This window comes from Lytechinus variegatus, chromosome 9 (genome assembly GCF_018143015.1).
Source record: "Lytechinus variegatus isolate NC3 chromosome 9, Lvar_3.0, whole genome shotgun sequence".
NCBI lineage: Eukaryota > Metazoa > Echinodermata > Echinoidea > Temnopleuroida > Toxopneustidae > Lytechinus > Lytechinus variegatus.
Window position 1 is genome coordinate 18,900,227 of NC_054748.1, and position 15,479 is coordinate 18,915,705.

General features: G+C 37.2%; 1 protein-coding gene across 1 annotated transcript; it reads left to right on the plus strand.

Annotated features, from left to right (window-relative positions):
• The first annotated feature begins 1,151 nt into the window (after positions 1-1,151).
• On the plus strand, positions 1,152-9,259 carry LOC121421174. Its single transcript, XM_041615833.1, has 4 exons — positions 1,152-1,316; positions 4,070-4,149; positions 5,416-5,534; positions 7,289-9,259. Exons 2-4 carry the CDS (start codon positions 4,089-4,091, stop codon positions 7,490-7,492), a joined length of 384 nt encoding a protein of 127 aa, XP_041471767.1. The 5' UTR covers positions 1,152-1,316; positions 4,070-4,088; the 3' UTR covers positions 7,493-9,259.
• The last annotated feature ends 6,220 nt before the right edge of the window (positions 9,260-15,479 follow it).

The following is a 15,479-nucleotide window of genomic DNA, read 5'->3' on the forward strand; positions in this document are numbered from 1 at the left end:
TGCCTGTGCAAGTCTCGAGGTTCTGTGGGCATAGCCACAAAATATTATATACGTTTTTCGTAAGTGAAATACTTCAGTAAATAATTTGATAACGAATATCACACCCAAATGTATTTCTATGACATGCATGATTAATTCAAGGAAGTTTTGCCGTACAATGCATTATCACCTAAGCGCGATTGGAGGAATGTTATGAGAATGTCCCGCTTTAGATTTAATACCTATAGATTATCAAACATTAAAAATGGGGTAGGGGGGGGGGTTAATGTCACAATTTCTACTTTTTAACAATACACAATGTGTCCTCGGGACGTTTTTCCCCAGCACGAAAGTATTTTTATTCTACCCCCAACCCCCACACCCCCCCCCCCCCGTCACATAAAATCTGCGCTCCTAATTACGCTGACATAATAGCTGCCTATACACAGCAAACGCGGAGTGGGGTCGACTGGTGATTGAGAATATACAATTTTGCTCCTTGATAATTCGTTGGAATGATTGCTTCGGCGAAACTTAGTTGGGGCGCCCTGGATAATATGCCTCTGAATCTACCAGAAAGTGTAAAAGTTAGTTTACATTAAATACAAATATGTCTGACCTATACATTTCAGTGAAAACGTACATGACCAAGGCAGAATGATAATACTGCGCACGTGGCGCCCGATATAAGGCTTCATCTTTGAGTGAAGAATAATCTCGGGGATAGACATTATCATTCGCATCGTTGACACTTTCTCTCGCGATCTGTTACTTACAATTTACATGTATTTGTCATAAAGACGGACAAACGCATGTTACAAAAAACACAAAATTTCGGGAAAAAATGATATCCAATCCAACATCTTCACACTGGTCACTGCACTGCAACTCCCGATTACAAGTGGTGCAACTTTCCAACCAATCGACTTGCGCGCCCTGGAATTCCGGAATTTACATATTGCAATACAGTATGACAGAGGTGCATTTGTGCGAACACAAAGGCCATGAGCGTAAGTTAAAATATAGTTTTGACTAGATCTAGCCCTTGAAATTGACTACATTGTACCAATCCAGTAAATATAACCATCAAAAAAAAAAAAAAAAAAAAAATCCGGCGAAAATAGGGGGGGCGCGCGCCCGGGGCGCCCCCCTCTGGATCCGCCACTGAAGCTGATAGCTTTGGCTGTATAATAATAGAGCCTTCATTTTCCATGTTCGTTTAAAAATTAGGATTCACTTTCTATCCACCATAATAGGATGTGATGTCGATCCAGAGGGTTGGTGAGCTAATCAGTTCATGTAGATAGCGATTGAAGACTCCATCTTTGGTACTGTAGGTAAGTAAAGGTAGCTGTTGCAATATCGAATACATCTTGTAGTCTATGACTTTTTATTATCGTTGATACATTATTTGCGTGTGATATATGAAACTATAAACTCCTCTAGCTCACATATGCTGGTGATATCTGGTCAAGGATCGTGGAGGTCATGGTTTAGGTCGGGTTGGGGTATTTTTAGGATAGGTTCGGTTCTCTAAGTTTTGCTATACATGTATTTATACCTCCGTTCTCCAGCAGTTGTTATGGTTTCAATTCACCGTTTATAAAATTATGAGTCAGTCGAGTTATATGCGCCTACATGATCGAAGCACATGCTATATGACAGACATGCAGCGGGGTCATAATCATGTACATGTATTGTTGTGGTGAATGCCTGGGGCCTGAATATCAGGTCGTCCCGACTCCCATGTACATTCCTCCAAAATTACAAGTTCCAATTATTGCACAAGTATATTAAAATATCAGCAATAGTTAAGCCTATATGATATAAAAACTATAAATTGGTCCCAGGAATATAGGCTAGCATGCAGTATATATATATATATATATATATATATATTATCATTATTATATAGAGAGCAAATATACTGGCTTTCTTGAGATGATCCAGAAGAAGGGGAAATAACTGGAAGTCGAGTAGATAGATAGAACTAAATAGACTATTACCTGGATCCTGCTAGTTGTTAACAATGATACGACCAGGCGCAGACCCAGGGGGGGGGGGCACAGGGGCACGTGCCCCCACCTTTTGAGAAGCAAAATTAAACAAAAATGATTACCTTTGGGGGGGGCTTGTTAATTTTTTGTCGGGTACGAAATCTCCTTAATTTGTGGTTTGAAAACCTTTTTTTTTGCTTGTCTAAATTTTCCTCCGAAATTTTTTTGGCAAATCCTGGATCCGCCCCTGGAGGAGACCGAGTGTGATGGGTGAACCTGTCCAGATAGGGGTTTATACTCACTAGTACGTTCCTAGCGAGATGGTGCTTTTGGAAACGAAAAGAGTATGAAGACATGAGTGAGATGCGGGGCGTTTGCAGGGGGTATAGCAGTCCTTGGATTTCTGGTAGATGTGACATTTAAAATGGAGATATACTTTAGGCAAATGATCTACTATAAATTGTATACAAACACTTTTTTTATAGTCAAATTTCTCAGGACCAAAACGACCTTCAATTTTTTGTAGTGAAACCAAGGAAGAACAGCAGTATTTTGTAAATACAGCTGAATTGGGTGATCCTCCGTTATTTTATTATCTCTCTTGTATATTGTATATTTTTAAAAATCTGATTTCGGAAATAAAAACAAACAAAATTTCGTTATTTTTACTTTTGCTTGTCAAATTTACATCGTTAATTCACAGGGTCATATGCTGTATGAAGATGATTTAAGTTGTGATTCCACTTACCGTGCGGACATCTATAGTCTTGATTCGAATGCTTTACTTGGCGCAGCTCGATCTTCTCGGATTTAGTGGGGGGGGGGGTTAAGTTCAGTTATTGCACATTCCGGTAAATCATTTACAAATCTTACTAAAAGTAACTCGTAAAAGATGACAAAAATGAATCCAGTGCACACAAGATGATCCAATAAAACAAAGCAAAATTACTGCATGCTCCAAAATTATGACGAGGATCCTCCAAAATTAATACAATGAGATGATGTTGGAGAAAAGTGATTTGTTTGACAAAATGAGAACGTGCATGAAAGCAAAGAAGTGTAGTTTCCACGTAGAAAGTTCCTCAAAGAGTGGAGTTTTGTGCTGTATAATAGCTGGTGGCCAAGGTGGATTATAATGGGCTAAAAATAACGAGAATTCAATGTTTCCATGACGATGAGGGTGAATTACTGCATCCATGCAGGCCCCTCTCCCGAGAGGTGGGTGATGGTGCTAGAAAGATCTGGTGGTCAGAAACACAACAAGGTTAATGGTCAATGTATCATGAACCTGTTTACAGTTTGCAGAAGAAGCTGAAGGATGGCGTAAACAATGTTTGGTGCGTTATTGCTCCCAACCAATGAAACTTTCATTCAGCAGCGTTTTCCAAAAGGGGACAAATTTTCTGGAGTATACTTCGTCCACGAAAAAAATTGACAAGCAAAAAAAAACACAAGAGGATTTCTTACCAAAAAAAAAATGACAAGCCAAAAAAAAAAATTACATTACAAATTATTGAAATTTTGCTTCTCAAGGGGGGGTCTATCCCCTGCCCCCTCCCTCTTCCAGGTACGCTAGTGCTTTCATTCCTCAGATCATGATAGATGATACAAAAAAGTGTGCTGGTAGATTACATGGCAATGGACATGATGAAGTTGGAAGAAAAGATTGACAGTTCATAATGACTTCAGAGTTAAAGGTCTTTTCTGAAGAATATTATAAAATAAATGATGAAAGTTGAAAAAAGTCTAAAAATGAGCTACTACAATGACGACTTTCTCATAAACATGAGAGAAGTTTGTTGAAAAAAGGGAATGCGAAGCCAGTTGACGACTTAAGAAGTACATGAACAAAGAAATGTGTTGATATTCGTGTTGGATGATGAGGAAGACACCAGGACCACGTCACACAAAGGTTAGCGATAAATCGCTAATTTGAAAGGACAATGTCGATTGCTTCCAAGTCAGTCTATAATGAGCAAAACGCGCATGCAACAATGATTTTAATTGGTCATTGGTGTTTGTAGCGATTAATCGATAACTTTTGTGTTACGAATCCCATCAGAAGATGATTTTTTTTTCAATTTTGATTTCAGCCTTAAAGCCAGGGCCACGATGCAAACAGAAACCATGAAGTCAGTTTTATTTTGGACCACTCTCATAACGGTGATTTCAGGTTAGTAGTATAAATTTAATCGTGGTAATTAATACTATCATTATTACCGTAAATGAGGTCATCTTCTTCCTCCTCCTCCTTCTCCTCATCATCATCCTCATCATCATCATCATCATCATCATCATCCTCATCATTATCATCATCATCATCATCCTCATCATTATCATAATCATTATCACCATCATCACCATCATCCTCATCATCATCATCATCATCACCATCATCATCATCATCATCATCATTATCATTATCATCATCATCACCATCATCATCATCATCCTCATCATCACCATCATCATCATCATCATCATCATCACCATCATCATCATCATCATCATCATCATCACCATCATCATCATCCTCATCATCACCATCACCATCATCATCATCATAACATCATTCATCATCAGTATCATCATGATATTTTATCACAATCATCATTAATATCTTCATCGTGATTATTATAATTCATTATTATTATAATTAATATTATTGTTGCTGTCATTATAATTATTATTATTGTTGTTGTGAATCTATCATCACTGTATCATCTCTACATGGTATAGTACTTAGTAATTGTAGTCTAATGACTAAAAAAAAGATTTTTTAAAAAGTTTTATGCAACAGGAGGCCTGTTGCATAAAACTTTTTTACCTGAGAAAACTCTGGTAAAAACTGAAAACTAAGGTTTGTCTGATTTCTGCCATTGACTTTAACACAGGGCAAAAACTCCGGTAAAAACAACCTGAGTTTTCTCAGGTAAAAAGTTTTATGCAACAGGCCTAGGTGTTTTCGCTTATTAACAATATAATGACATTAGGAGTCAAGGAAAACCAGGGGCCTGTTTCATAAAGGACTTGCAACTGTTTTAACTTTGCCATTATGTCAACTACCATGGTAACAGGGCTCAGCAGCCAATCATATAATGTTTCCATGGTAGTTTCCGTAATGGCAAAGTTACAACAGTTGCAACTCCTTTATGAAACGGGCCCTAAAATTGCTTGATAACTGATTCTGAGAACGTTTTACATTGATAGAAATAATACAATAAAACCGCTTTGTTTTTTAAATAAAACACTGTTTACTGTATAAATATTGCAGTAGTTGTTTTTGCAGTTCTAAAAGTATTCATTCAAAATTAATTATTGAATAATCAAACTTTGTTTTGTTAAATAGATACAGAGTTGTGTAAAAAAAAAATAAAGTTTTTTTTTTCTGTGAATTCGCATTGCAATTAACAATCCCTACTCTTTAACCCTTCTGCAGCTGTATGTGGTATCAACTGTTACAACTGCGAAGGGGACGAGTGCAGAGATCCATTTGACCCGGAAGGAATATCAACCACATGCCCGGGGTCATCGTTTCTACCAAACAATTTCTGCAGGGTGAGTTCCACATCTCATACACAGTGAAAAAAATAGCACAATGTTTAACGGGGTACTCCAGGCTGACATTACTCTAACAACAACTTGTTTAATCTTTTGTGTAATTTTTAAAACTAAAACCAAACACTAACACAATTTGTTTAAAAAAATTAAACAATTGTTTTAAAAGTTTAAACAGTAGTTGTTACAGTGACGGACTTTAACAACGTGCTTAAATTTTTAAACAGCGCTTTTACAGTGTAATGTTTAACCACAAATTTTGTTAAATTATGAACTGATCAACTATTGGTTACAAAAATCCCGATTCAATTTTGCATGCAACTTTGTTTAACCAACAGGTGGTATGTTCATATTTTAAACAACTTACAGGTTAGTTAAAAATTCTGGGAAAGTGGACACACTTGATTTACTATTTTAAAAAGTATTGGCAACTAACCCAGAGATGAATGTGTGTCCGAATGTCCCTGTAATGATAGCAAGATTTGCAATCAACAAAAATAATGGTGATAATAATTTTGCGAATCTCAACCAATAATAGTTTCGGTCTGGTTATATCGACTAAGTCATTTTCTAATATGACCAATCCTTCTTAGAGTTAGAGTGCATTAAAGATGAATCAAGAAACATAGTATAGTTAATGGATCAAAAGAATTTCAATATTTTAGAAGATGATATCGTCTAGGGCCACCGGAAATTACTTAATCTTTACCTTCTTGATATTTCAAACCGAAAGCCTTCTTTTTTTTTAATGTTCCCAAAAGTGCGCTTAAAGTGTTCATGTAGATGTTTTGCTTCCAACACGAACGCTATACCTGTCGCCTTTTTGAATGATTCTCCAAACACTTAATGCATTTCTTGTTCATGTTACCTAACCTGTATACGTCAATTAGAATATTTCTTGGATACATGTGGAGCGTTGTGGCCCTGTGGATAAGTCTTCTGACTTTGAAAAAGAGGGTCGTGGGTTCGAATCCCAGCCATGGCGTAATTTCCTTCAGCAAGAAATTTATCCACACTGTGCGGCACTCGACCCAGGTGAGGTGAATGGGTACCCAGCAGGATTAATTCCTTGAATGCATGAGCGCTGACAGGCAGCTCGAGCTAAAGCCGGGGTAATAATAATAACAACGCGCCTCGGAATAGAATATTTCTAGAAAGATGGCGCTATATAAATGCTTATTATTATTATTATTACAAACAGCATAAAGAGTTTGAAGAAAAATTCAAAATGAGGCGGGTAAGCAAAAGAGCATAGCGACTGAATATCAGAAATCTCCATTCGTCTTACATGCAATTTTCTTTGAAGCAATAGTTGTTGGGTTTATGTTAATCAACCTAATATTTTGTTTTATTTTGTTTTATTGTACTGCTTTCTTTTTTTCTGCGATGACTTAACATTCGACATAAATATTTTTGATTCGGGTACACCATCGAAGATGGTGTTCGACGATAATATGTTGTTTTGGGCCTAATAATGTTTTGTGGGTCCATGCTTTCACAGGGGCTGCGGAGCGGTTTTCAAAGGGGGGGGGGGCTGAGCATGCAAAAAATCACAATCGTATTGTCATTTTTGCGTTTGTGTACATGGTTTTGGAAAAAAAAAGTCGGGGCTGAAGCCTCCAGCCCCCCCCCCCCCCGGTTCCGCGGCCCCTGTATAATTGACGATGGTGTTCGACGATAATTTGTTGTTTGGGGCATGATGTCCGCCCATGCTTTCATCCCAAGCCCACTTCTCTTCTCTTCTTGTCACTCAGAAAACTGTTACTGTCACTGGCACCACGGTGGTTCGGAGCTGTGGAACGAATGAACGAAACGAATGTACCCCAGGCTGCACCGAGAGTATGACCTGTACCTACTGCTGTGAATACAATCTCTGTAATAGAGCAATCACCATGACAATAAACTTTGTTGCTATGGGAGTGGCTTCGGTGACAGCTCTCATCCTAACAAGACAATAGAGGAACTATCTTGACGGTAAACATTCTTGCTATTGGAGTGGCATCGATGACAGCTCTTCTATAAGACAGTCAATAGAGGAATCACCATGACAACTGTGTTGCTATGGGAGTGGCTTCGGTGGAAGCTCTGCTCTTAACCGAGGAACCAACATGACTATATGGGATTTGTTGCCATGGCAGCTCTCCTAACCGGAGAAAAAAATGAATCACCATGACAATAAAGGTTTTTGCTATGGGAGTGGCCTTAATGACAACTCTCCTCTTAAGCAGACAGTAGAGGAACAATCTTGACAATAAACTTTGTTGCTATGGGAGTGGCTTCGGTGACTGCTTTCCTATAGAGGAACCACCTTGACAGAAAAAAACTTTGTTGCTGTGGGAGTGGCTTCGGACTGCGGTGACAGCAATAGATTAACAACCTTGAAAATAAACTTTGTTGCTATGGACTGGGAGTGGCTTCGGCGACAATTCTTGTCTTAAAATTATATAAGTTTAGGGGTAGGAAATAATAGAAGTTCAAAGCAGCAAATCCAATCAACCAAAAGGGAAATAAGAGAAACTGGAAGAAGACGCAAACTTCGACAAGATACCGAAGAAGTCTGGTAGTGCACTGCTATTTTGCCTCAGTAAAACTTGAGATCACAATAATAATTTACATATTCAAATCAAGTAAAGTCAACCAATCAAAATAAAAGAAATGGAAGGATTGAACTAAAATGTAAGAACCCAATTCATAAGATAAACCAATAGGAGTAAGGAGATGAAGATGTGTCTGGGTGATTATGGAAATGGAAACTGAAGAGACAGTTGAGGGATGGAGTGAGTGGAACACCTGAATGATAGAGGAAATGAAGATGACAAAAGAGAACGAGGAAAGGAATTCAGTGTACACTGCAAAAACTCTGGTGTTGATTTAACACCAGCCGGGCATCCATATATGTCCACACCAGAGAAGTTTTAAACAAACAACACCAATTTCTTTTTTGGTCTATAACACCAGTTAGGTGTTTATGCAACACCAATTAGTATTAAAACAGCATCGGTTTGATTCCAAACTAGTGTTGTTTCAATACTTCTCCTAAGTTGACATATATGGATTCTGGGATGGTGTTAAATCAACACCGGAGTTTTTGCAGTGTAGATGAAAACTGAATATAGATAAACCCATCAGACTGCAAGGGAAGTGCTAAAAAGAAATGCAAATGAACTCGAGTCTGGACGGAACAGAAATGTAAAACAGCTGAAGAACTTGAAACACACATTAAAGGAAATAGACAAAATAGGAAAATTACAATATAACCATCTTACATTACAATGGGTTGCATAGTAAAAAAAGAAGAAAAAAAGGTTTGCCGATGAAATGGTCCATATATACAATGTGGCTTACTATAATGATCCTTACATTAGTAGTTTAACAGTTTAACCAACACCCAGGGAGGGGGGCACTTCCATTCACGAGTGGATACCATGCGCGACCATATGGTCTCCAAAAGCACCCTAAACACGTATTTTCCATATTCTAAAAATGCACCCCTTAAGAAGTATTGGCTTGTGAAACCCTACCCTTAAGAAGTATTGGAAACAAAACGATTCTTTTGGCAAGTATTCACTGAATTGAATCCCTAAACAAGCACAGCGATATTTTAATTTTTATATGTCACGGATGTCGGTTTTTCCTTTACCTACATGTACAGCCCCTCCTACACCTCGCACAAATCGGAATCTAAACACGTAGTGTTGACTAGCTGTTGGGGCAAAAAGTTCATCCTTTCTAAAAACATTTAATTCTTATATACCCCCGCAAATTTGACCTTGAACACGTAGCTTTCATAGCAAAATAAATACCCTTTTTTCAATATTTTAGTGATTTTGACACCATTATTACGTTACGTACGTAACATGCCTTACCTTGAAAAGACATCATTTTTACGTGTTTTTTTGGTCGCGCATGGTATTCACTCGTCAATGTAAGTGCCCCCCCCGGAACCAACCATGTTTTATTTATTGAGAATTGAATATTATTCAAAACTGTACTGTTTTGTTAAAGATTTTGAGAACTTGTTTAAACCGTTTAAGCAACTAAGGTTTATTGTATAATAAAAACCGTTGTATGAATTCAAAAAAGTTGTGTTCAAGCGTATACCCGCCATAAAATGTGTTTCAGGGACTCCTAGACATAAAATTTGCATTGATTTGTATTCTTATTGACAAATGAATTTAACTTATGTGGAAATGGATGAAAATTATTGTAAAATATTGAATGAATGCATTGATGCTACTGAAATAAAATTTCCTTTTTTATCAGAAAGATCAAATGATTGTTCCTTTGCGTTCGTTTTCGTGTTGAAAGCGTATACGTTGGAAGTAATCAGTGGCCTCGGAAGCAGCGGAACGGGGAGGGGGGGGGGGGGTGAGTGAGATTCAGCCCCAACAAAATTTGAATAAACCTGATTTCATATAATAGATACAAAAGAATAAGTGAGGAGAAAGAACAAAAGAGCTTCACCCCCCATATTTTTCAAAACAGTGTACAAAAACGTAAATATTATGATATTAGATGATTGTGATTTTTTGCATGGTCAGCCCCCCGCCCTATCGAAACAATTCCCCGAAACTGGTGATTACGTCACTGAACGAACCGCGCCAGTAACGTAATTATCCACATCAAAAACCCGACCTGACCAAATAGTTTTCAGTCAACTAAAAGGTTGATTAAATTATTAACCGACCAACAACCGGTTAAAAAAACATGTAAAATGAATTGGGATTTTTAAAATGATGATGATGGTGATGGCAGTAGTATCAGAAGTAGTAGTAGTAGTAGTAGTAGCAACAACAACACCAATAATAATATTTAATCATAAAAATGATAATAAAAATGATAATAACAGGGGCGGATCCAGGATTTTGAAATAGGGGGGGGGGCGCCAGCGGCGAGGGAGCGAAGCGACCGAGCGGGGGAGGGGGATACCCCCCTCCCACGGCAAGGACTTTTTCAAAAAATCATGTCCAAAAGTCGTATTTTGAGAGCACCTTTAGAAGAAAAATGCACACTTAAATCACTGTAACTTCATGAATAAAAGACACATACTGACTCATTTAGGAGCTGGTTTCCAGTCACACACCGTATAAGCGGTCATTCAAAACATACATTTGGCAAAGGCTCTTCACTTGCTTGCATCGTGTGATTGAAACGTCAAATTTAAATGATACGAAACTGAGACTTGTAATCGATAAGTTCCGAATAATCCATTCTGTTTATTGTTATTTGTGTATTTACATTGTGTGTTTCAAACGAGAATTGTTTAGTCGTATGACAACATGCATAAAATTTGGTTCTTTTTTCCCCAAAATGCACAGTAAATTGTTACAAACTACAGAAAAAAACGACATCATCTTCTGGTAATCAACCTTTTCCCTCGTATTATTTTCAAATCATCTCCAATAATCCAGTCATTCTGCACAACCTCATTAACCTATATCAAACATTAAAAATGGGGTAAGGGGGGGGGGGTTAATGTCACAATTTCTACTTTTTAACAATACACAATGTGTCCTCGGGACGTTTTTCCCCAGCACGAAAGTATTTTTATTCTCCCCCCCAACGGTCCAACCGCGTAGCCAGGATTTCATTTTGGAGGGGGCGGTAAATGCACGCGAAGCGTGCCAACACTTACAGAGCGCGCTCCATAGGGGGTGGGTGCAGGGAGGGGGAGATTCCCCCTCCCGCGCGAAGCGCGAAGCTTTTAGTGTTTCATAAATTAAAATGAAAAGGAGCCGTTTCTCTCGTCTCTAGTACCTCCAATTCGGTTGACTATATTGCGATTTTGAACCTTGTTTTCAAAAGTGATTGTGAACGCACAAAAGAGGTATACAATGGATGAAATTAAAATGATAATAACTCCGCGCGAAGCGCGGAAGCTAAAGCGTTTTATCAATTTTTCTTGCCATAAAAAGGGTCCAGAGAAAAGGGTATTCTCAAAGATATATTGAATACTTTCTTTGGAAAGATCAGATTTGATTACAAACAATTGAGCAACAGTGCATATTTTTAACTCGCAAAACAGAGAAGATTGGTAGAGGAAGATATTCCTCCCCGCGCAGAGCAATGAAACCATGAAATTTCAAAGGGCTGACGTTTCATCAAATGTAGATATCTCTAATACCCAATCAGCTCTAATTCAATTGATTTTCTAAGATTATTGAACTTCATTACAAGGAAATTAGTGAGCAAAAAGTTGAAACTTCTGTGATTTATTGAAATTATCTATCTATATAAAAAAAGATGCCTAATTTTTTTTACTTATCCTGAAGCGCTTCATTTTGAATATGAAGAAACTTAAGTGTCATTCAAAATTTCAAACTGAGGGCGCAAAACAGGACAGGAGATGAATGTATACAGGGAAATGACATGAAGATTAATACAATTTGAGTAAAAAGTATTGTACTTTTTTTATTTAATACGACACGAATTTCATACCTTCCTCTTTTTAAATTAGGAACCTGTTTGCCCCAAAATTATGGTTGTTTAATAATGAGCTGAAAAGCGGGAGAAGTTGACTTTATGGAGGTGACGGCAGAAACTGATATTAAGATTTTACCCGCTCGGGGCCGACCAGACCAGAAGTTGCGCGATCAATTTAAAAAAAAGATAACTTCATATATTTACTTCGGCCTAACCTTATATACCCAAATTCATGCCCTAATGTATACAATTTTAACTTTAACTGGCAAGAAGCACATAGCTTAGGTGGAAAAACAGGGTTAGAGAAAAGGTGGGGGAAACAATGGAGAACTTCAATATTGTCATTTAACCGCGCGCAGCGCGGAAGCAAAATTCATATATAAATTTAGAGCAAGAAGAGTGAATTAAGGAGTTTCTCTTTTGAGAAAAAAATTAAGAATCAAAAGAAACAAAAAAAAACACAAAGCTACCTTTCTTTCCTTTCCTCCCTTCCCTTCTCCTTTTCTCCTCTCTTTTTTTTCCCTTCTTTTTTTCTTTTTGGGGACTTTTTTTTGGGGGGCGACCGCCCCCACCGCCCCCCTGGCTACGCGCCTGCGCCCAACCCCCACCCCCCGTCACATAAAATCTTCGCTCCTTACGCTGACATATAGCTGCCTATACACAGCAAACGCGGAGTGGGGTCGACTGGTGATTGAGAATATACAATTTTGCTCCTTTATAATTCGTTGGAATGATTGCTTCGGCGAAACTACTTAGTTGGGGCGCCCTGGATAATATGCCTCTGAATCTACCAGAAAGTGTAAAAGTTAGTTTACATTAAATACAAATATGTCTGACCTATACATTTCAGTGAAAACGTACATGACCAAGGCAGAATGATAATGCTGCGCACGTGGCGCCCGATATAGGGCTTCATCTTTGAGTGAAGAATAATCTCGGGGATAGACATTATCATTCGCATCGTTGACACTTTCTCTCGCGATCTGTTACTTACAATTTACATGTATTTGCCATAAAGACGGACAAACGCATGTTACAAAAAACACAAAATTTCGGGAAAAAATGATATCCAATCCAACATCTTCACACTCATGACACTGGTCACTGCACTGCAACTCCCGATTACAAGTGGTGCAACTTTCCAACCAATCGACTTGCGCGCCCTGGAATTCCGGAATTTACATATTGCAATACAGTATGACAGAGGTGCATTTGTGCGAACACAAAGGCCATGAGCGTAAGTTAAAATATAGTCATGATAGTTTTGACTAGATCTAGCCCTTGAAATTGACTACATTGTACCAATCCAGTAAATATAACCATCCAAAAAAAAAAAAAAAAATCCGGCGAAAATAGGGGGGGGGGGCGCGCGCCCGGGGCGCCCCCCTCTGGATCCGCCACTGAATAATAATGATGATAATTCTGAAGATGTTCGTCATCGCGGAGAATTCAAGAGTTGGTTAATCATTTGTCTCGCGAAACGGTTGAAACTGCTTTGCATTCTACTTTCTGATCAATTATCTCCTTTAATTAATGATGAATTTACAAATGGTCCCCTCCAAAACTTTTTCACACACGCTGAATTCAATACGTTTACTGCTAGCGAAAATCTTGATAACTCATTTTCGGGTATTCATGTAAATTTGCAGACGCAGCACAATCTGTATTCATTGAAATGGAAACAAAAAAGAAAAATATAGTTTTTGGCAGTGTTTATAGACCACCGAATACATCTTTCCAGAATTTCATTGTCTCTTTTGATACCGTTATTAATATAATTAATAAAGAAAATAAATTTGTCTTCCTCGCTGGAGACTTTAATATAAACTTACTCAATGCCAATTCTTGCCCTCAAGTTAGTGATTTTCTTGATGTACTTATGGTTAATTCCTTCTTTCCAGCTACACACTATCCTACTCGTATTACTATGAATTCAGCTACATTAATTGATAATATATTAACTAATAACAATAACATATAAACTATTAATAGTGGTATTATATTTTCTGATATCACCTTTCAATTTATTGCATTAATAGGTTACACTTAGTAATTCCGAAGGTTCTTTATTCCGATAACACGTATATTTGCCTATACCTCGATGTTCGTTGATCCGAAAACGTTAAAGGGTTCGTTAATCCGAACATTTGTGGTGTGACTGTTAAAGTGGTTGGTTAACATTGGTTTGACTTTTAAAAAATCTGAGCTAGAAGGTCACACTTGTCACCCGTATCTGTGATATGTTACAAAAATGAAGCCCATAAAAATTGCGTTAAAAAAATGATTATTTAGTGCTTCCAAAATTGAAATATAAAGTGACCGGAAACACCAAATTAATTTCATCCCATACACTTATGTGTACTATTTGGGCGTCTATTAGACGCCTATTTACAAAATTGGGGTTTGCCTTGTAGTTTTAGCTTTTCATTCTCAATAATGGTTGTTTTCAGGGTTTATTAGTTTTAATACATGCACTTGTACACATGTTTCATCTTGGTTTGAAAATTTTTAAATCGGCTGGTCACAAAGTTAAACAATACCTTTAATAGTAGGTTATCCTACACATTGCTCTCATCTGCATGAAAATTTCGAAAAGTATATGTGTCCTAGACAAGTTAAAAGTTTTTCCAGAAAAGATTCTCAAAATGATTTTATTCCATTATTTCACCGTTTTTTTGATATTGTAACATTGCCTGGAGTTCCTGTACTTCATGCTGTATGCAAAGTTTATACCGGCTACAAAAAAGAGCAGTGAACTTCATTACACATGCCAATTTTCTTGCCCATACCAAGCCGCTGTTTAGTCAGTTAAATTTGTTGAATGTTTATGATTTCTCTGAATATGAAATTGCAATTTTTATGTATTTATTACAAAAACTATATTCCAAACAATAGCTCAGAAATATTTTGTAATAACAGCCGATGTTCATTATTATCATACACGAGGATCTTCAGACTTCCACATATCCAAAACACGCACCTCTTTGGCAAAGAATTGTACTTTTTTTTTTACAAAGGACCCGTTGTCTGAAAAAAGTTTACCATTTTCTCATGTTAAAGCTAGTTCATCATTAAATGTTTTTAAAAAGAGATATAAAACCCAACTTTTCAGTGAATATCCAAATAATATATGATCAGGTTTTTTTAATAGTAATTATCGTTGATGTATATATTTATGTATATTGTCATTGTGTTATAATTTGTATTTCTCCCTTTAATATGTTCAATGTTTATATCTGGTATTTAGTATTTACTACATCATGTATTTTACAATATCATATATATACATTCGGTTTCCTGATTTTTGTTAAAGGTGGCAGCGCTAATAAGGCTTTCTCTTTCTAGTTGCCTCCTCATTCATTAATAAATATTGTTTCCCAGATTTTATCATTGTATTATTTGCAATTTTCCCATGTGCTTTGCTCTTTTGTTTATATGATGAATGGCGTAAATGCTATTAAATCTATAATTCTACAATCTAACCAATAATCCAGCATGCTCCGTAAATCATACTCTTTTGAG

What these genes read in the sequence shown, in the direction of transcription:
- LOC121421174 (XM_041615833.1), top strand. Translation starts at nt 4,089, where the DNA reads ATGCAAACAGAAACCATGAAGTCAGTTTTATTTTGGACCACTCTCATA. An exon ending in TCTCATAACGGTGATTTCAG is followed by an intron (nt 4,150 to 5,415) that starts GTTAGTAGTATA and finishes ACCCTTCTGCAG; the next exon opens with CTGTATGTGGTATCAACTGT. An exon ending in TACCAAACAATTTCTGCAGG is followed by an intron (nt 5,535 to 7,288) that starts GTGAGTTCCACA and finishes CTTGTCACTCAG; the next exon opens with AAAACTGTTACTGTCACTGG.